Here is a 22,218-nt window from a genome sequence, read left to right on the forward strand (position 1 = left end):
GAAATCCATTTTAAATGGATTTAAACATGGAATTCGAAACCACCCCCTTGCATCAAGTGCCTGCTTTTGTGCACGTCTCCCATGCATTGTTTTCTTAAGAGCCTGACTATGCATATAAACACATATAATAAGAGTCAAGTTCCACATTGTAATATATTCCTGCAGCATAATGCCATAAGTATATTCATACAGTATATACTAATATCAAGCAGGTACCTTCACTTTTCAGGGCCTGCTGAAAACATTCTTCTTTAGTCAAGCTTAGAAAATTTAGGTAATTTTACTCTGTTTCGTATTGTAACTTCTAAATCATGAGTTTTTCCACGATTTTACTGTTTTATCTTTTTGTAAACTGCTTTGGGGGTGTTTTTTTTTTCTTTTAAACAATCAAGCAGTGTATACATTTTATGATAAACACACAAGCACATACAACATTTTGTATGTATTTGCTTCTCTGCTGGTTAATTTAGGAAAGCTGCATATTTGTATATGTGATTAGCCTTAGATGTTTCAGCTTCTCATGGAGATTTGGCGATGGACAAATATGTCACTTCACCCAAAGTTTGTGAATTTCTGTATGCATTACTTGGTTGGAGAACTGCACTGCAAAAGTGTGAAACTGGAGGGATGGCTGTACTTTGGCTTGCATTTTGATTTGGAATTAGGTATGTTCAACTTTAAATGTGAACTGAATCAAACTTCTCCATCACCCCTATGAAGATTAAGGAGCAAGACAGGAATTAGGACAACTGATGTGGGTAAGGTAGACATCGAGAGCCTGCCTGTGACCCATGAAGCTGAACACAGCCCACCAGCTCTGTATTAAGGCCTTTCAGGGGCCTGGCTGCTCCCGTTTTTGGACCTAGCATGGCCCAAAGATTTAGAAGCAGAGTGGCAGATGGGACACCTGAAGGGGGGGGGGTGTTGATATTTGCAGACACATTTGTTCCCCTCTAGTAGCTCTTGTTGATCTTATGGTACTTTAATTTCTCTCTCAGAAACTTCAAATTATAAGCAGGGTCTAAACACTAGGAAGGAAGGAAGGAAGGAAGGAAGGAAGGAAGGAAGGAAGGAAGGAAGGAAGGAAGGAAGGAAGGAAGGAAGGAAGGAAGACTATCCTCCTGTGCCCCATTACAATCACATCTAGTATCTTTTTCTTTTTGGAATGGAAACCTAACTAGGCCAGTGTGCCAGAGGTTCCCTACCACTGACTCATAGGGTAGAGTGGCTGGGGAAACCCAGCCAGATGGGCAGGGTATAAATAATAAAGTTGTTGTTGTTGTTGTTGTTGTTGTTGTTGTTGTTGTTGTTGTTGTTGTTGTTGTTGTTATTTACACATGCTAAGCAGTGAGAAATTTACAAGATACTTTTCATTCCTAAAAGAGCATTGTTGATTACAAAGGATATATTTTTATTTTTAAAAAAATCTAAAGAATTTGGAAACTCTACAATCTGATAGTCTGCAGTGCTGAAAATTGATACGTTTCAACTTAATTTTCAATAGTTTTGTTTCTTTGTTTTGCAATTCATGCTGGCAATAGTTGCTCAATCACAATGCGATTCTCTCTTTTGAAAACCAAGCAACTCCTAATTGCCTGTCTCCAGCCGCAGTCCAGAAGCTGCAACTCCCCCGGCCATTTCATTAACAAGGGTTTTATCCAGCAAGGCCCAGACGTGCCAGCAGCTCCTCTGGCATACACGTTCCCCTCCTTGTACTACTCATGCCTGCAACATGCTTTCCGAGCTCCTCGATGTCTCTAGTACATCAAGAGGAAACGCTGCAGGGTGGTGATCTATTATGCACGAGGTCCCTTGCACAGCCCCCTGGGGGCTGAGAGGGAGGCTGCAGCTACCTTTGATCTCCCTGGGCTGAAATTCACATGTCAGTTCTGGAGGGTTTGCACTGGAGAAAGGATAGGTGCGGAGGGGAGAATGGATGAAGATATGCTGCTCCCCAGATTGTATCACAGCAAATGGAACCAGAGCCTGACAGAATTGTTTCCCCCCACAGAGTCAAATATGGCATGAAAAAACAACTGTTGTTTTAGATGGGCACATTCTTTTCCTCCCTATCCCTCTGGTTAAAGAGATGCTACAGATTTTGGAGTGCCCTGAAACCTGCAAAACCCACGTTACCAGGGATAACAGTTGGACACAAGAAATGAGTGTGTACACCATAACACTTTTGTGTATCAGGTTCTGACTAGTACAAACATTTTTGCAAGCCGACTCCTCTAAATAAATCAACTTTTGTATGTTATTTTCACTGTCATATGGATCCACACACATTTCCCCCCTAAAATATGCATCGGTGTGCATTTTGTGAAGTGCATCGCAACATTTGGAGAAGTGTGAAATTAGGCAGTTTCTCGGTAAAATGCAAAGTGAAGTCTCTCCCCCATCACTAGAGGTGGCTGCTCTGTCCACCAGAACTTTGGGTCCAAAGGGACCAGGCAGGCTGGGGCAGAGCAGGGGCCGCAAGAGTGAGATGACTTTACAGTCATATCTCAGTTTACGATCGCTGCGGTTTGCGATCAATCGGTTTGCGACCGCCGCGGACCCGGAAGTGCTTACATCCGGATTCCGTGGCGGGCGGGTGCACAGAAGTGATCTGCGCAGCCTGTGCATGCGCAGAAGCACTCTAACAGCGCTTCACACATGCGCAGAAGAGGCGCTCCATTTACAATCTTCTTGGGGAGTGACCGGCTCCCCGGAACCAATTGAGGTCGTAAACAGAGGTACCACTGTAATTGGCACTATGGGAAGGGGGGTGGTGGGAATGGTACAGTCCTCACCCCTTACATTTTAAGGGAGCTCACTGAGAGCATCTTATCCTGGACTCCTCTCCTCCCCTGTTAAAACTGCTCTCCCCACCTGCAATTGATGCCCACATTCTTTCAAGCCAACTTTTGCACAAGCCAACTAGAAACAGACATTTTCAGGCATTGAATTCTGTGCTCAAGCATTGCTTCTGTCTCTCTTAAATAAGAAACATTTTCCAGCACATTTTCCAGCTTCTTTACTCAGCTATGTAGCATTACCCCCTTTTCTTATTGGATGTGCAGGCTGCAGATAACCAAATATGTATTGCAATTTGCTTCATGCAGACAAGCACTAGGGCAGGCTCTCTCACTCAGTATGACTCATCTCCCAAACAGCTGCTGCCTCCTTCCTTACCTCTCAGTGGCAATGATGTAGCTAGAAAGAGTTGGGGTGATGGGGGGGGGAGTAGTAACTGGGAAAGCTCCTCGAACTCTTTTGAAGTGGAACATATAAAGAGTTCTGGATGGGGTGGGAGCTTCTCTAGGCCAGAGTTCTGTTCCCGGCTGCATTCAGCTTGCCTCTGGGAATCTGTGCCTTAAGGCACAGATAGACTCTATGTCTTCAAATATCAGGTTCCAGAGGCAAACGAAAGGAAGACACACGATCAGAAGCATAACCTTGTGAGAGGGGAGGCACACATTATGCGAAAAGCTGTAGAGAGGATCCCCTCAATAGGAATTTAGAAGTCAAAATTAAATATTCTTTATGAGCTCAACTGTGTTTAAATATTTAAAAACAAGGTATAAAATACTCCGTCTGCTGGGTCAATATTTAACATTATATTATTTCATGCACCCCGACTAGGTTAATAAAGTACTTTTTAAGGTGCTTACATGATACTATTAATATTATTTAGCACCCAATCTGTCCGACTTTAAACTTTTAAATCCCACTGTTCTCAGTGGAGATACTTAAGCTCATTTTTAAATTAAAGCTGGTCTGAAAGTTCTCCAACAGGATATTTCAGCCTAATGTTGGTAGCTTGTGGCAGGCACTGAAACCAGTGCCACCTTTTCACCCCTGTTGTCGCCACTGCTGCCATTTCACAGAGGCAGCAGCAAATGCCAGCAGTGCCTACTGTTTTCCCATATGACCCTTATCAGGACCATGTTACATCATGATACAGCCTTTGTTTTGTCCTCCAAGGCCACTGAGCTCCTCCTCCTGTCACTTTTGCAGTCTGGAAATGGTGCCAAGAAAGTGGTGGGAGAGCCCACTGGCTTAAACCTTCCCACTGAAATCAAAGAGAGGTTCACAATTGCTGAACTTTAAGATGCATCACTTCCCTAGTGTTCCATTCAAATCTCCATCTTAATCAAACTGTAAAATCAAGATATCACGCATTTCGAAAAGGTGGCCTTTTTCATTCAGATTTTGAATATCTGGCCCAAATTTTGAAAGCTTCCCTTTAGGTTTGTAGAGAAGATGCGTTTTAAAAAGGCCAGATAGAAATCTATGTTAGAAGTAGCATGGAGCCACGCTCTCAAAGGCTGAAACAAAGCGGCATGATCTGTAGATGTCTTGCAAAGGAGTAACTTTTTTCACCTTGCTGAGCATCTGGGACTGCCCCACCAGGATCAACACGTTGGAGGCCAAAATGGAGACACAGAAGTTCAGGAGGATGATGGAGCGTTCCGACTTGATAAACCTGCAAGAAAGAAGGTGATGGGGATGAGCAGCTTTGAGAGATACTTGGAGCACAGGGGCAAAGTTGAACCCAACATCGGGGGGGGGGGGGCTGACATCTTGCACATGACCTCACGTATGCAATTACCATAAAAGGGCATCAATGCAGTATTTACTATAGAACACAATTCAAAACGTCTTCGTGAAGTATTGCATGGGTCTTCCTGGATTCAGCAGCACCTTCTCTATGCGCCGAGGGCCTTCTGGCGGTTCTCTCACTGCAAGAAGTGAGGTAACAGGGAACCAGGCAGAGGGCCTTCTCAGTAGTGGTGTCCACCCTGTGGAACGCGCTCCCACCAGATGTCAAGGAAATAAACAACTATATGACCTTTAGAAGACATCTGAAGGCAACCCTGTTTGGAGACGTTTTTAATGTTTGATGTTTTATCATGTTTTTAATATTCTGTTGGAAGCCACACAGAGTGGCTGGGGAGGCCTGGCCAGATGGCCGGGGTATTATTATTATAATTATTATTATTCCCATTATCTTAGGTGCACAGTGATGTCCCTGTTTTATTATTCTCCACCCCCCCTTAGGATGCTGATTTTCCAGAGGGTTCCCCCTCCCTGATTTTATGACCACACCTGTTTTGTTGCAGGCTTTTAAATGGTGCCCTAGTCCAGTGGTTCCCAATTAGCTAAGTATGGCAGACCCCCTGTTTTTCAAAAGTCAAGCCATGGACATGCTACTTTTGAAAATTTTGGTAGTTTTTGTTATGTGATTGGTGCCACGGACCTCCCAGGTGGGTTACACGGACCATCAATTGGGAACCATTGTGCTGCTCTCATGGGATGGGCTCAAAGAAAATCACCTCCCGTGGTGTTAGCGAAATGCTTTAAGGGTTCCTCCCAAATTGCCATTTACCTGGCAATAATTGCTGCCTCCCCACTTATCTTCACAATCACTAATGTGGAACTGATTGGCAAATCCATACATATGCATGTACCAAAAGAGAGGGAAGAAAAATGCCACACTTTTTGCTAATCTGCGGCTTAAATATTTAATTTTCAAGCATATTCACACCAGAAGGTCACTTTTTTTCTAATGTGAGGCTGTTTTCTTTTTTACAATATCCTCTTTTATATATGTTGCTGAATTTAGGAGCTTTGAAAAATGTTTTTTTGGGGGGGTGGTGGTGGTGGTGGTGGTAATAAAGTAATTATCTTGACGATAGAATGTTGCTTTCAAATGAAGCAATAAAATGTCCCTTGCTTTAAAACAACCCTCTAAACCAAATCTTAAAAGGAGAAAGCAAAAGGAGCATCAAAGTCACACTTATCAATGCCCCAAATTTCTAATGTGTGCAAGATTTTATTTCAGCTCAAATTCAGAATGCCATTCCCACCTCCCACCCACCCACCACCACCACTCCATTCGGAGGACTCTGCCACATCTCTACCAGGATTTTGGTTAACCAGAGCTAGCTCAAAGAGCAGTTCTCGAGTTTACTTGTAGCCATGAATAGCTGAGCCAACCTACCTCCAAAAGGCAGCGTAGATCACCAGGAGGGTCAACAAAGCCATACAAGAAACAGCACAACCAATCATAAGTGGGACAGAGGGGGAGCTGCCAGAGTCCATGGCCTGCAAGAGTAGAAGCAGAAAATGAAGAGAGTGAGAGTGAGAGAGTCCCCACCCCTCACACAAGGTGAGCTAAGTCTGGCAGGACAGCTTACTCTATGGACTTAACCATTTGTTATATATATGATGCTGGTTATCCCACAGTGTCAGGCAAATGTTACCCACTCTTTCCAGTGCATTTCCCTATCACTTTCCTTATTGCAAAAAGTCTAATCTTTTAAGAAAGTAAGTTTGAGGCACAAGAGCTCCAGCTCAACCCTAATTGCGTAAATCTGAATTTGCCACGACACCTGAAAATAGCAACAATCTGGAAGCACCCTTGAATGTTTTCCTTTCAATATGCAGTTCCTCCACTAAGGACCTGCTTCCCAAGAGAAACTCAGCATGTAAGGAAGTCTGAGCTGGTTGCTCTGACCTCATGGCTCTCACAAGCTACTCTTGAGTTCCTGTACCAATAATTTAGGAAGTTTCACCACTGTAACTAAACCAAGTTTTACTGCCTGTGCAAGTTTTTTTTTATGAATGCTGAATGGAAAAGCACATGAATCTGAACTTAAAAGAGTTTGTAAACAAATCATTTTTAGCTTACCAAATGTGTGGTCTTTTTCTAGGCTGGGGAAAAGTAAATATTTGGAACCCACAAAGGCATATTTAAAAAATCTACCTGCCTACATTTCCACGCTTAATTTTCTTGCATATTTTGTGATTTTTAATCTCTGCTGGGGTTCTTTCACCAAAGAATACTTGCCCCAAACTTAGATCTTAGCACCTAGGAATTCTCCTTTACATCTATATTTATTTATTTTTCTTGCACCAACAAGCACAGCTTCATCTAACCATCCCACAAGCAAATAAAAATGAATGCTCAATCAGGGCCGTCTTAAGCACCTTTGGCGCCCTGGCGCCGTGGTGCGACGGATCCCTCTGCCGCCCCGTTTTCCAGCGCGGCGGGCGGGCAGGTGGCCGGGCTCAGCGCGCAGTGCGGTCGCCGAGGGTGCTGCTGTGCGGCGGGCGGGCGGGCTTGCTGCGCGGTGGAGCGGCGGGCCGGCCGGCTGGCACTGCGCCACCCAGCCTGGCCATAGAGCCGGCCCTGTGCTTAATAAATAACTGCTGTTGTCTAAGCCCCTGGAAACAAATCAGTATGACTGCTCAGCAGAAAGGTCACCTGGAAATGACCAGAGGTATAATAGGAAACTCTGATACCAATTTAACACCTTCCTTCCTCTTAGAAAGCAAAGAGTTGTCTGCCAACTGACTGGCAGGGGTAAAACTGGCTAGATTAAAGATCTGATGCCAAGATTCTTCTCACCACATTTGTTAATAACTTGGGACCAAAGTTCCATGCAGAAAGCATTATGTACATGCACACACACACACAAATGTGGGAATTGTAGCTTAGTGATATAGCACTGGGAATTCCTGTTCCACAAACTACAACTCTTACGGCCTTCCTATAGGAATCTGGTTGGCCCCTTTGAGAGCAAGTTGCTGGACTAGATGGGCCTTTGGCTTGACCTGACACCAATGCTGTTCCTATGTTCTTCCAGTTCCCAGGGTTGGGTTGGGGGGGGGGAGGGAGTAACACCAGAGAAGAATTCTTACAAAACCAGTTTGTACCTGGTCTTTGGTCCCTGTTGAGATGGGGGAGAAATGGGACAACTTGAGGGCCCCTTTGGCAGACATGTGGCTAAAGCCTGCTCCCTTCTCCAAAGCACAGCCCCTTCTCTGTCAAGCAGGAAGGTCTGCATCTCTGAATAACCCCGCCACCCTCTTCTGTTTTGCTTCCTGTGGCACATGGCTTGAGGTCTCGGGTGAGGGAGGGAAAGGGGAGAGAATCCGTTGCAGCTTCTCTGCATTCCTCAAGGGTGGCTCTCCATCTCCTTGCCAATAGGGCATGCTTCCGGAATACCAATGACCCCGCCTGGGTAGGGGAGCATGAAAGAGGCCTGTGACCAAAGGATGCAAGCAAAGCTCCTCTCTCTCTCCCCTGCCTTCAGTGGCGTCGCCAGCGTGGCAGAGGAGGATTCCCAAGCACGCCCCCAAGATGGTTGCCCATTTGCTTCTGGCACGGGCTCTCTATTCCTCCTCCCCATCGCTAAGCATATTAATGCTTTGAAGGCTTGCTAATAACTCTTATAAATTTCAACCACTCTAGCAGCGAGGGAGCGTGGGGGGTGAGAAACGCTGCAGAGAATAGATCCACATTATCTATGGCATTATCTACTTAAAGGCGTCTGGAAGTGGGAAGAGTTCAGAGAGAAAGTAGGAGGGTGGAAACAATGGGAAGGGTGAAGGGGGCTGCTGAAGAGGAGAGCAGAGGAGGTAGGCACAGAGAGGAGACAAAGGGAGCAGATGTTGGGTAGTGGGGGAGGTGAGGAGTGGGAGAGAACAGTCACTGCCATAGGGAAGAGTTGGCGATTCAAGTCTTTCTAGACATAAAACCTATGCTCTTGAAGCTCTTTCCCATCAATTGCAAATGTGTGTGGGAAGCTGGCTCTCCCCACTCACTATTCAGGGAAAAGGTAACCTGCACTTTGCACATGTCCTGAAGCACTTTTTCAAATGTTCCCCCCTTCTCGGTGGTGGCAGGAATTCTGATGATGGAATGCTCCCCCCCCCCGGAAGTAGCAGCCTTGGCATTTTGGTGCCATGTTAAACCATATCTGTTTGCCTGGGCATTTGCTGCTGTTATTTCTTTTATACCGCAAAAGAATTTAATTCTTATTCTTTTCCCTGCTTTTATTTGCTGGATTATTTTTGTTCTTTTAAAAACTATGGCAACCTGCCCTGGGATCGATCAACTGATGAACAGTGGGTTAGAAATGTCTGTGATATGGAGTGAATTTATTTTAGGTATTTATAATCCATCGTTTCACTCAGAAGTCCCAGGATGGCAAACAATAACATTAGCATCACAATTAACAGTAATTATTTGATTATCACTGTTTTTTTATATTTTCAAATATGAATCAACCAATTAAATAAATCTGAAGCCTGCATAATAGCACCAAACAGAGTTTTGTTTGAATGTCTGCCACCTCCTGCCCATTCCCTGTCAAGGCTTTGCCTGGAAGCAGACTCTTGCATTTTCCCCATCAGTCAAACCACTTTTTTCTCATAGCACTTGTCTGATTAGCCCTTGGTCCAGTCTTTGCCAACCCGGTTGCTTCCTATGTTTTATGCTACAAATTCCATCACTGGGTTGTAGTCCAAACCATAGGAAAGGAATCAGATTGGCAAAGGGTGATTTAGCCTGATGAAGAGTTCTGGAGAACTTGAAACCTTGTCACGTTTTGTTAAACCTTGTTAAACCTTGTCACATTTTGGTTGACCTATAAAGGAAATCCTCTATTATGGATTTTTCGTATTTTCAGATTTTCGGATTTTGGGGAGTAATGGCTACCTTTACTCCCCACCAACTTAAATATTATTTTGCGTCTACTTAGATCAATGAGAAGAGGGATACAAGACTCTGAGTGGGGTACAATGGCAGTGGGAAGGGATGGCAGATGTTACAAAGAAAAAATGGGGAGGGGAGCTTGTTGAAACTACCACCCCACCCTCCCCAACTGCAACTTGAGGCTGAGCTATCTCTGTTCTTTTGCGTACTGAATGTGGTTATGTGTGTGCAGATGTGTGTGTGTATCACTGTCCCTTAATGCAAGCCCATCACTGGCAGGGGCCTAATGGTTGCCGTGGAAACCATATAAGTTTAGCTCAGGCTGCAAATAGTTATTGTAAGGCCACCATGAAACAGCCTTCCAAAATTCTCCACTCTATTTATGGATGGCAAAATAGTGTGGGTGTAATTTTACCAAATATTTTTGGTTGCCGGGGGGGGGATTATTATTATCAATTATTATTTATTGGACTTATTAGTCACTAATTGACGGGGTGGAAGAAAGAAAAATCAGAAAATGGTCTTCTGTGAAATTTCACTTCCATTAACATTGAGCAAAACTGTATTGTTAGCTCACACTGATGACCAGAGGAAGCGATGGGCTATGAGAGAATGACCGGGACTCGTAGTAGTCCAGCTTGTTGCCTTTCTTCAATAATATTCAGTTTGTTTTCTGAGAAATTTCAGCCCACCTCTGGGTTTAGGCCTAGCTGGGAGGCTGTGTCTTCCCCTCAGGCATGAGCCACAGGCCTTGCTTTCACAGCATGCCCCATGAAAGCAAGGCATTCCCTTCCTCTCCACCCCTTCAGTACTGTTTTTTCTAACTTTGACTCGAACATGCCCTCAAAACGTTTTCAAAAGGTAGGGGTGGTAACATCACAGAGGTGACTGCTTATTTGCAAAATGAAAAGAAAATGAAGTGGTGTCAGAGTAAGACATCTGTGAAGTTTCTGAGATGCACGAGCACATGAAAGAAGGCACCCAGGGAGAATTTAGGGATGCTTCAGGGATATGATCTTTGTCAGTTCTGATAAAATCTGATATGATCCATATCTCTAGACTAGAGTGTGGATGGGATCTTGGTTATCCACTGGTTTTTGAACATCCCAAATGCCCCAATACAGCTCTCGTTTAAAAAAAAAGTATCAAAAACTCATTTTTAAATGTGTACTTTTGAGGGATGATGTTTAAAAATACATTCCTTGAGAGAAATTGTGTTAAAATATCTATCTAATGTGGAAATTATTGTATGGATTTTTAACAGAGACTATTGAGGGAACAGTTTGCAATGGAGTTATGAATGAAAACATAAAAAACTGAGACAGACTGATCCATCTATATCCCTAGGGGAAATGAGTACATCTGCTATTTTAACAATAATGGTAACACTAACAACAGCAACACACAATAACACTACTAATAAAAACTTGGTATTTATATCAGCACTTTGATGTGTGAAAAATCTTCCATATAATATAATACATAATAAACAGCATAACAACATAACAACATAATACATAATAAACAACATTTCATTATTCCCAAATTGCAGATTGCAAAATTGAGGTTGTGAGGCAGCGTATTGTGTATAGCTACCTCATGAATTCACAGTAGTGAAGATTTGAACCAGGGAACTTTGCACACTTTTAAACCTTAGCTCAGTAATCCTTACGGCAACACTTTAAGGCAGGTCAGAATTCTTGTCCCCCAAATTGCAGATTGGAAACTGAGGCTGACAGCTACCTGGTGAATTTACAGTGGGCGGAGGTAAGATTCAAACCAGGCGACATTCCCGCTCACACAGCCCACACTGTCAGACTTTGCAAAGAGCTCTCAGGGACAAAGGTAAAGGGAGAGAGAGGTGGTAGACAAGAACATGCAAGAGGAATCTGGGTAAGTGTTCAACAAAGTTGTGGGTGTGCACATGCAACCCCCTGCAGGGATGCAACCTTGCAAAGTCCCTTTGGGTCCAGATCAATAGTAGGCTTGTTGAAAATTTCTCATCCCTTAACAACAGTAGACTTCCATAGAGCACACAGTACCTCTTGAAAACTCACAACTTCTTCCCTTAGCACACATGCAAAGCTGAATGATGAGCTTGTGTCCTGTGGGCCAGAGTTGCCATTACTCGTGCTTGGCTCCTTACCCTGCCACCTTTAATTTGGCTATCAGGCCCTCCTGTCTCAGGGTTGGGCCACCTCCATTGGTGGGAGGCAGGAATGTAGCGCTGGCCGAGAGCCCAGCCTGCTCTCCCTCGTTCTGTCAAAACTTACCAGGTCTTTGGGCAGTTGGGCGATCACAGCGAAGGTGGAGAGCTGGCTGCAATGGCACTTGGTGTGAGCCGAGAGAGTTTCCACCGTCTGGCAGCTTTCGGTCTCCCAGTTCCCAGCGCCAACCTCCCTGATTGATGGAATGCAAAGGAGAAAGGAGAGAGAAGGAGAGATTTCAAATGATCAAACACTCACACAGCCCACATCCCTTCAGCGCATTGCCTGCATTAACCCTTAGTGATGCACTGGGTGAAGCAGTCTCTCTCTCTCTCTCTCTCTCTCTCTCTCTCTCTCTCTCTCTCTCTCTCTCTCTCTGTGTGTGTGTGTGTGTGTGTGTGTGTGTGTGTGTACGCGTGCGCAAGTCAGGCACCAGGGTTCTGTCTGAGTGGCTTGCTTTATCTCCTGACCCAGTTGTTGGGGTGTAATGTCTCCACTCCCTCCCCATCCTCCGGCAGAGATCTCAGCCCAATTTCCCCCCACCCCCACCCCTGCCAATCCACTCCCGGCATAGCCCTATGTTGCTACAGACTCATTTCCCTGGTGGGGAAGATTGGGGGACGTGGTTGTTTGTTGCTATTGCAGTAAGCATTGATTTAATTTGAAGGTTGATGCCGACAGGGATTTGGGAGAGGGAGAGACTGAGATGGGCATGGATTCTGGACTAAGGGGTGTGTGTGTGTCAGGCAGGGGTTCTCTGGGGTTTAGAGACAGTTAGTTTTCTGGCCTGCTCAGCAAACAGCCAAGGGTTGATACAGGCTGCTCTGGTGGTTTCATGTTTGCATGATAATGCAGCACGAGATGGAAGCCTCAAGCAAACTGAGGAATGGATGGAGAAGCAGGAAGCAAATGTACAAAAGAAGGGGAAAGGAGGGTATTAGAAGAGAATGAATTTCTGTATTTGAAACTCCCTGATGAAGGATCTCAGGTCTGAAATGCAATGGACATTAAACTTTGTCTGCCAACCCTTTGGGTGAGCATGATAGTAAAAGGAGGGGGGCAGGGGTACCATCCAAGAATTGAGAGGGGCCACAAAAGCTTCTGAGAACTAAATGGATACAGCTGATCATGATTGGTCCCTGTCTCAAACCTGACAGTTAGCAGTACATTCCTCAGTCTGCATCATGAGACAGTAGTGAAGATATTCATGTATGTTTATGTGCTAAAGGTTTATTCCCCTAAAACAATGCAATTTTTTTAATGAAACATACACTTGATCCATCACACAAAAGCCTCCAGTGTGCAGAGCTGATGCTTCAGCAGCACATCTGGATGTGTCCTTAATCCCATCCATATTGCAGTATTTATCTGGGCTGCATCTACAGACACTAATTGTTGCCTGTCACTAGAAGTGGATCAGGGCAATTATGGGGCGATGGTGGGCTGAAAGGGAGGGGAAGGAGGGAGGGAGCAGTGAAAACAGACTGAGGCAAAACCTCCCCTCCCCCATGAAAAGCCATTGACTTCCAGCAGAGGTGGTCAACCTGTGGCCTGTGTGTCCCCTGACGCCTCCTGAAGGTGCCCCATCCTTCCATCACAGTAGAGGTTCTTCCTTTTTGTTACAAGCATCCTCATTTTTTCCTGGTATGTAAGAGTGCCCCACCACCACACAGCTCTCTATGAAGTTTCAAAACAACTGGAAGGGGAAGTATTCAGGCACTCAGCTGTTTCAGAGCAAACTCGTAGACTCTACAGATATGTGTGCATGTAGCACACTAAAATCAGAATGGAATAATATTCAGTTGCTTTCCTTAACCCTCTTCACTAGCCATCCTGTCTCTTTCATGGAAGTGATCTCTCTGAGCAAGAATTTGGGGGATGCAAGGATGCTCAGGGAATGGTATACCTGCCTCTGACAATTACATCCACTGTTTGCTCACACCTGGGAGACAGGATGTTGGTTGGACAGGATGCTCGAGGGCCAACCCTCCTGCACACCCAGAATTCTCAGACACTCTAATATGCAGGCTCTGCATGGACCATGCAGGCCACCATAGCCTCAGCCTGTTCCTCCTCCCTCTGGAGATTCAGCTCTGCTTTGCCCTGTGCATGCTTTGTCTTCTACCTCTGCCTTGTACGCACGAGCAACACTCGAGACTGAAGCCCAGGAGCAAAGAGCAGGCCCACAGCACCCAGAAAGCCCAGAGCAAGCCTAGAGGGGCACCCAGCCCTTGGCATTATTAGGTGCCCAAAAATAGCCTCTCAAAAATGACTGACATTTGGTTTGGTACACCATCGGCTCAAATCTCTCTGACATTGTCATCTCCTATTCATGTTTCCATTTCAAACACCAAGCTTCACATACTGCAGCAGCCTTTGCCAAGGTGGTGCCCACCAGATGTTTTAAGATGCAGCCTCCATCAGCCCCAGTCAGTGCACCTGCCTAATAAAAAGGATAGTCTCTGTGGCCCTGATGTCACTCCAGCTGCCTGGGGGCAGTAAACTGTCTGGGGACAAGCATTGGGGAGGGTGATGGCTCAATGAAGAAGTGCATGTATTGCATGAATGGAAGCCCCGCCGTGTTCAGTACTCAGCACCTCTAGCCAAAAAGGGCTCTCAGGTAACAGGACTGACAATAGCCTCCTTCTACCCGAGGTCTTGGAGAACTGCTGCCAGCCAGAGCAGATAGTATAAAGCTACGAACATGGGAAGTGGCCTCATTCCAGAACAGGCTATTTGTCCAGTATTGCCTGTTATGGCTGGAAGTAGCTCTCCAGGATCCTAGGCAGAGAAGACTCTTTCACATCACCTCCTACCTCCGACTCTGGACAGACTGTACACAAATGTCAAGCAAGCCTATAAAGCTGAACCGCTGGCACACCTGGGTCAATCTGATCACGTGTCCCTGCTCCTGACTCCTGTATACATTCCACTGAGGAAACGGATTCCAACAACAAAGAGGAGTATTACAATATGGCCGGCTGAAGCATCTCAACAGCTACAGGACTGTTTTCATGACACAGACTGGGCGGTGTTTAACCAACAGGACATAGAGACTTTTACTGAGGAAGTGCTGGATTACATCAGGTTCTGCACTGACAATGTAACACAGAGGCGCCGGATAAAGATCTATCCAAATAGGAAGCCCTGGATGACAAGGGAGGTACAGGGGCTGCTAAAGGCAAGAAATACTGCTTTTAGAAGTGGAAACAGGATGCTGTACAGCTCAGCCAGAGCAGATTTAAAGAGAGGTATCCGGGTGGCCAAAGAGGCGTACAGACAGCGGCTGGGGGATCACCTACAGAGTAATAACACCAGGCAGGTGTGGCAAGGTGTACAGGAACTGACGGGGCAAAAATCCAAAGATTCCTTGGTGGACGAGGGAGGGGCATCCCTCGCAGAGGAGTTGAATGTCTTTTTTGCCCGCTTTGAAGCAACATCTGCAGCAACACCTGCGGAGGCTAGGCCACCATCACCACCGTCGCCACCATCGGTGCAAAGGAATGTGGTATTCAAAGTGGAGGAAGGAGAGATGAGGAAGGTGCTGAAGGGAATCAACTCAAGGAAGGCTACAGGGCCAGATGGAGTAGCTGGAAGAGTCTTAAGAGACTGCGCAGACCAACTAGCGGGAGTCTTCACTGGGATTTTAAATCGATCCCTAGCCCAGGCTACTGTCCCATCTTGCCTGAAGTCTTCTATTATTGTTCCAGTACCAAAAAAATCCAATCCGGAGAATCCGAATGACTTTCGTCCAGTAGCACTTACACCCATAATTATGAAGTGCTTTGAAAAGCTGGTACGAAATTATGTCATTGCCTGCCTACCAGAGGGATTGGACACATTCCAATTTGCCTACAAAACGAAAAGATCAACAGAGGATGCCGTGGTGATTGCCCTCCAAGCTGTTCTTGCACATTTGGAGCAGCGGGGGAGCTACGCCAGACTGCTTTTTGTAGATTTCAGCTCGGCATTCAATACCATTCTACCGCGACGTCTGATAACTAAATTGGGAAATCTGGGGCTCCCGCTATCACTCTGTGGGTGGATACTGGACTTTCTCTCAGATCGCTCCCAGAGGGTCCGGTTGGGCCCTTATATGTCTAACATGCTTAGGACTAACACAGGAACACCACAAGGATGCGTGCTTAGTCCGCTCCTTTATACTCTTTATACATATGATTGTGTCGCTGCCCACCCTAGAAATAGGGTTGTCAAATTTGCAGATGACACAACCGTGATCGGGCTCATCTCTGATAAGGAGGGTGAAACTGAGTATAGAGATGAGGTGGAGCGGCTGACAGAGTGGTGCAGAGTCAACAACTTGCTCATAAACACAAAGAAAACTAAGGAGCTTGTGGTGGACTTTAGGAGACAGAAGAACGAGGTCCAGCCACTCTTGCTTGACGGAATTTGTGTGGAGAGGGTAACAACGTTTAGATTTCTAGGTATTGAGTTACAGGAGGATCTGTCCTGGAGTGTTAATACAAGGGGGCTTGTGAAGAAGGCGCAGCAGAGACTGTATTTTTTGAGAATTTTAAGGAAAAACCATCTTCCACAAAAGCTGCTGCTTGCCTTCTATCACTGTGCCATACAGAGCGTGCTCACGTACGGTTTATGTGTGTGGTACGGAAGCTGTACTTCCCAGGACAGAGCAGGGCTGTGTAGAATTATTAAAACAGCAGAGAGCATTATTGGCTGCTCACTCACCACCTTAGAACAAATTTACACCACCAGGTGCCATAGAAAAGCACTAGATATATCAAGAGATCCAACGCACCCTGGTCACCATTTCTTTCAGCTCCTGCCATCGGGACGGAGATATAGAACAATGCAGGCAAGAACGAGCCGTCTCAGGAACAGTTTCTTCTCTAGAGCAATTTTGGCCTTAAATGGAAAGCCCGGACTTTGAAGTCATCTTATTTTACTTGTTATTTTGTAGTATATTTACTGTTTTTAATTAGCTTTTGTAATTTTGGATTATGCGGAATGCTTTATCTGAGTGGATGTAGCAACCGAGTAATTTCGTTGTTCCCGCAAGGGGACAATGACAATAAAGATGACAATACCTCTTCCTTCCAACTGGAGATGCCAGTGGTTGAATCTAGCATGCAATGCATGTGCTCTTTGGCAAGCAGTACATGTGCTCTACCACTAAGCTACATTCTCTCTCCCAAACTAGAAGCAGCAGTGGTCAGTATAAAAGAACTTAACGTGATCAGTGGAAAACAGAACCATTGACTCATTTCATTCACCATGGCAAGACTTTGATCTTGTTTACCTACTCCACACCTGGTGGGGAAGCAGTGGATATTGCTGGCTGAGTAGATTGTAAATTCTATGAAGGTTTCAGCATCCTCAATAACCACAGAATGCTGAGACTGGGACCTCCAATTTCTTTATTCGGCTAAAAGGGAAGCATTCTTTCTCTGAGCTGGAAGAAGCACTGCAGCAGAAATGCAATTTAGTTTACTTGTAAACTGCACTGAAAGGATTTGCATCCTGAGAGGCAGGATGTAATTAATTGTAATAAATAAATACATGGCTATGATGTACGGCAGAAATAGTGGCAACTGCTCTTTCTGATCTCAGATGTGCAGATACATCAGAAGAGTTTTGCTTCACCAGCACATTTAGCATCTGATGGCACAGAAAACTCCTCTCTCTGGTCACACATTTCTAAATGGTTAAGAATAACTGAGAAGAGAGCATTTTTTAAAAGGGTCAGGCACAGTAGGATGATGCTGTATCTATGCTGTATCCATCAATAAGCCTAAAAGATCAGCCAGGAGATATTCTGGATGGGCCAGAAGATGGAGCCAGGTCAAGAGGAGAAGAAGGGGTTAAAAATCAGACACGATGGGTTTTGTATGATTGCCAAACTTTAGAACTTCAGTTTGTGTTAAGATGAAGGCAGGAGATAAATCACAGAATGTAGCTGCACATGGTTTCAAGCTGTGGGACTCCTTGGACTTTTGCTAGAGTTTCTCAATGAGAAGATCAGCCATGTTGGCCAAGCTTCTCCAAAAAACAGTTTGCAGGTATGCAAGACAATTATTGGTACTTTCTGGGCCATACTGTTCTAGTTCATGTGAATAAACTATAAGACCCAACAGGCCCACCACATAAATCAGGGGTGGACCCTGGAACAATGTCCCAGATTCCTCTGCAATATACAGGTATGTGCCTATACTCTACATTTAACCAGGTATGGAGGGGTTGCTTGGCAGTCAAGTCAATATGTTTAGGCAGAATGACTCACAGCCCTGGAAGTAAAACAAGGAGCTGCTATTATCAAGATTCTGTTAGGTACAGCTGGTGCACTGTGTAGAATCTAGAAAGGATGTAGCCCATAAGAACATAGGGAGAGTCTTGCTGCTAGATCAGGCCAAGGACAGCATTCTGCTCTCACAGTGGTGAACCACATGCCTTATGCGGGAAACCCACATAAGGGTGAGTGCAGTAGTGCTCTTCCCACTTGAAATTCTCAACAACTGGTATTCAGGGGCACATTGCTTCTGACAGTGGAGGCACAGCATAGCCATCATGTGCCATACCCAGAACGCTTGTCATATGTACTAGACTAGGAAAAATGAGTACGGGAAAAGAGGTGATGGGTTTGCAAGCAGTAGCAGCAGGGATTCAGTGGGGAGTAGGAGAAGATGCTGTTGCAACACTTGCACCCATCCCTCAGCCAAAATGTTCAGCCAGCTGCTTCTCAGGATGAGTGAGAAGGTTAGAGGAACAGGAGGCAGGAGTGGCACTCAAGAGATGTGGTTCTGCTACGATGTTAGCATCCATCTGTCTTGGGAGACAATGGAGGGGTTCTCCTGGGGGGGGGGGTTGAGGTCAAACTGCTGGATGGTTGCAGCGCCTGCTGTGACTGTAGAGACTGATGTGGGAGAGACATGCTTTGTTGGAGCATGTCTCTTTGGGGCAGATGAAGGTGTCCAGTTCTGCTCCTGCAGATGCACCATGGCATTTCTCCTCTGCACTCCTCCCAGTGGTAATTCCTCCTTTAGTCATTGCTGGGGATACACAACTTGTCTGCCTGTTTCCAGGCATTGCAGTCATCTATGAGGGATTACCACATGGCAGGGTTGGTGTTGCCAGCCCCCATGTCACCTTTGCAGACATCTTTATAATGCAGAGTTGGAGGATGCCCACAGCACCCAGAGACAAAGAGCTGCTGAATGCCAACTACTGGGAGGTTACAGTGGGAGTGGGCTATTGCCTTCGAACCCTGCTTGGAGGCTTTCAGAAGCAGCTGATTGGCCATAGTTAAAAGTAGGGTGCTGGACTAGATAGACCTTTTGTCTAATCAGGCAGGCAACCCTAGATATGTCCTAGCACACCCATTGTATCTTTAAGGGAACTTCAAGCTCCATAATTATTCTATAGCTAAGCAATAGCACTGGCAGATAGATGGACAAGCCTCCAAAGAATGGGAACATAACACTTGAATTCCCAAGGTTTTACTGGAGTAATTTGTCAAATGCTATTAGCAAACAAAGCACAGAGGCTCACAAGCAAAAATGAGACAGTAACACTGAATTATAAAAGCTAACTTACGCTGCAGGATACTGTGTGTGTGTGAGAGAGAGAGAGACAGAGAGAGACAGAGAGAGAGAGAGACAGAGACAGAGACAGACAGACAGACAGACAGACAGACAGACAGACAGACAGACAGACAGACAGACATTGCTACCCCACTTTTCTTCCACTGTTTCCCTGGTGGGCACCCATTCAAGTGCTGACCCGAAGCAGATAGCTTCAACAAGGTGGTGGCTTCATGTGCCTTCAGACCATACCACTGGAAGAAGGCTGGACTCTCAAGTCTTCCTACAGATCAAGCTGCTGTAAGTTTTTCACAAAGCACTTCACACTTATGCCATGCCTAGAAAGCATGGATCTGAGCAGTGGTCTGCTTGACCCACACTTTCTAGGCACAGGTCAGAGTGGTTTCCCCCCTGCCCCACTCCTTTCCAAGGAAAACCCACTCTTTGGTGATAGATCAGAACAAATGGCACTCCAGAAAAGCCCCAGTTGCCATTTGCTCCGATTGAGCACTAAAGAGCAGTTTTCCTTCGTGGAATTGGGCAAGCAGTAGGACAAGAGGAAGTGTGGATAAGTCCCAAGTCTCTTGTTCCCTAGGCATCACTTGCAGGGAAGTGATATCAGTTGAAACACAAATACTAACACTTGTATGGAAAGGAAACAAAATGCCAAGAGGAGATGACTGTCTTATAGAGCCATGTGACTTCTACTCAATGGGGTCTCACAGCTTGGTATATAATAACTAATTTCCTACAAAGATGTTTAATGCATGTAAACATCTGTGCATCACCCAACACATTCCTTGCAGTTCAAATTCACATTAAAGCATGCAAACGAAGCAACACATACAGGCATCTGCTTCAACTGGATATGAGTTCCAGTGATTAGCAAGTCCGCAGGAGTTATCACCAAATTAACTCTCCATGTTCAATGTCCTTTCACTGTTCATGAACTAACCTCATGAGGTGTGGAAATCTCTCTTCTCACCTAAGTTCTTTGATGTGAAGGGAGACCCCACTTCAAAGGTAGGGAGCAATCTTAGTCACTTTGCATTGCAAGCATCATAGGTAGAGATCAAAGAGTTTTTAAAGGGTTATCTGCTGCAGGAACAAATCCATCATTTGTGGAGATAACTTTGGTGTCAGAAGAATGTCTAATGGATTTCTTTGAAACTTGCAATCAAACTGACAGATTTTTACTTAGAGAAATTAAGAAGGCTCAAATCCACAGGAGAAACAAATATGAGAGCTCTTTTGGCCAGAAGAAGAAAGAAACACAAAGCCCAATGAATAGCTTGGACCCAAACCTTATTACTGCATGGATAGCAGACAATGAGGAGCCCCACCTAAATTACTCTGACCTACTCTAGGAAGCGGGTGGCGTTGTGGGTTAAACCACAGAGCCTAGGGCTTGCCAATCAGAAGGTTGGCGGTTCAAATCCCCGCAACGGGGTGAGCTCTCGTTGCTCGATCTCTGCTCCTGCCAACCTAGCAGTTCGAAAGCATGTCAAAGTGCAAGTAGATAAATAGGTACCGCTCCAGGGGGAAGGTAAACGGTTTTTCCGTGCGCTGCTCTGGTTCACCAGAATCAGCATAGTCATGCTGGCCACATGACCTGGAAGCTGTACGCTGGCTCCCTCGGCCAGTAAAGCAAGATGAGCACCGCAACCCCAGAGTCGTCCGCGATTGGACCTAATGGTCAGGGGTCACCTTTATCTTTTACTCTAGGAAAAGCATGAGGCCATTATCCAAATAGATACAGACATGATTGCTTCCAACTAAATCATACTCAGAGTAGACCCACTGAACTCAATGAACTTATCACAAACTTCAGCCTACTTATTTCAGTGGGTCTACTCTTAATATGACTTGTTGTTGTTGTTGTTTAGTCATTTAGTCATGTCCGACTCTTCGTGACCCCATGGACCATAGCACGCCAGGCAAAAAAGATAAGTGATACGGGGTACAACATTGTTTGTCCTTTTCCATTGCTGCCAGTAAGCAAGGTAAGGCTCAGGATGGTGAGTAAAAGAGTTCAAATAAGAAAACATATCTCCTTAATAAAAGCTATAAACCCTATTTTTATTTATTTTTTGTTACACAGCTGCTCATTGACGAGGTTCCACAATTCATCTAAGGAGGAGGCAGGTAAAATGTAACAACATGGTTACATCTCACCCCAACTCCTCTCCTCTTGGGCTGGTTATGTCAGTTTGAAAGTACTAGTCCTGTGGAAAGAAGAGGTTCTTCTTGTGAGTCCCCATCCCCCCCCTCTTACTCAGATTAAAATATGATCCAAATGAGAATTTCCATCTCACCACCACCAGTATCCAGTTGCCCATTGGAAAACTATGATTCACAAAGCCTTCAATGCTGTATCCATTTACCTGGTAGTAAATTCCACTGGATTTTCTGGTGAGTAGGCAGCAAAAAATGCTATGTAAGAGTGCTGGAAGGGGGTGAGAGGGAAAAATCTCCCTCTTCTTATTTTGCAGTGGGAATGCTACCCTAGACTTGTACTTCTTAATGGAAGAGTGAGGAGGGAGTTTGGGGATGTGATTAGGTGGGATGTACAGAGTCAGAGCGGGTGGGAGAGCTAGCCAATTTGCATTGGCTCAGAAATGAACTGTGCTATTTCCCCCAATTACTATTGGGATAGCTGTGTTCAATTCCAAGCCCAGTCAAGCGAAGCTGGGGAGCTTCCCCATCACTAGGGAGAAGCTATCTCCTTATTTACTGTCCTATGCAGTTTCTCTTTACAGCTAAAGCCAGGAATTAAAGTTATAAAACAAATGGGGGAGGGAAGTGACTCAATGGACAAATGCTTGTTTTGCATGCAAAGGATCCTAGGTTAAATCCCTGTTACTTCCAGGTAGGGCTGAGGAAAATTCATTCGAAAAACCCTGGAGGAGCCACTCCCAGTTAGAGAAAGCAGTAATGAGCTATGTGGAATAACAGTTTGAGTTGG

The 22,218-nt window shown here is 45.2% G+C and overlaps 1 protein-coding gene across 1 annotated transcript in view; it reads right to left on the reverse strand.

The window, feature by feature from the left end:
- ADGRB2 (adhesion G protein-coupled receptor B2) overlaps positions 1-22,218 on the reverse strand; it is a 169,188-nt gene that overhangs the window by 33,116 nt on the left and 113,854 nt on the right. The window contains exons 18-20 of the mRNA XM_035118985.2: positions 11,764-11,890; positions 5,990-6,093; positions 4,369-4,471 (exon numbers count right to left, since the gene is read on the reverse strand). Of these exons, the coding sequence (XP_034974876.2) occupies positions 4,369-4,471; positions 5,990-6,093; positions 11,764-11,890 (334 nt within the window). The remainder of the gene's footprint in view (positions 1-4,368; positions 4,472-5,989; positions 6,094-11,763; positions 11,891-22,218) is intronic.

Source organism: Zootoca vivipara, chromosome 6, assembly GCF_963506605.1.
Source record: "Zootoca vivipara chromosome 6, rZooViv1.1, whole genome shotgun sequence".
Taxonomy (NCBI): Eukaryota; Metazoa; Chordata; class Lepidosauria; order Squamata; family Lacertidae; genus Zootoca; species Zootoca vivipara.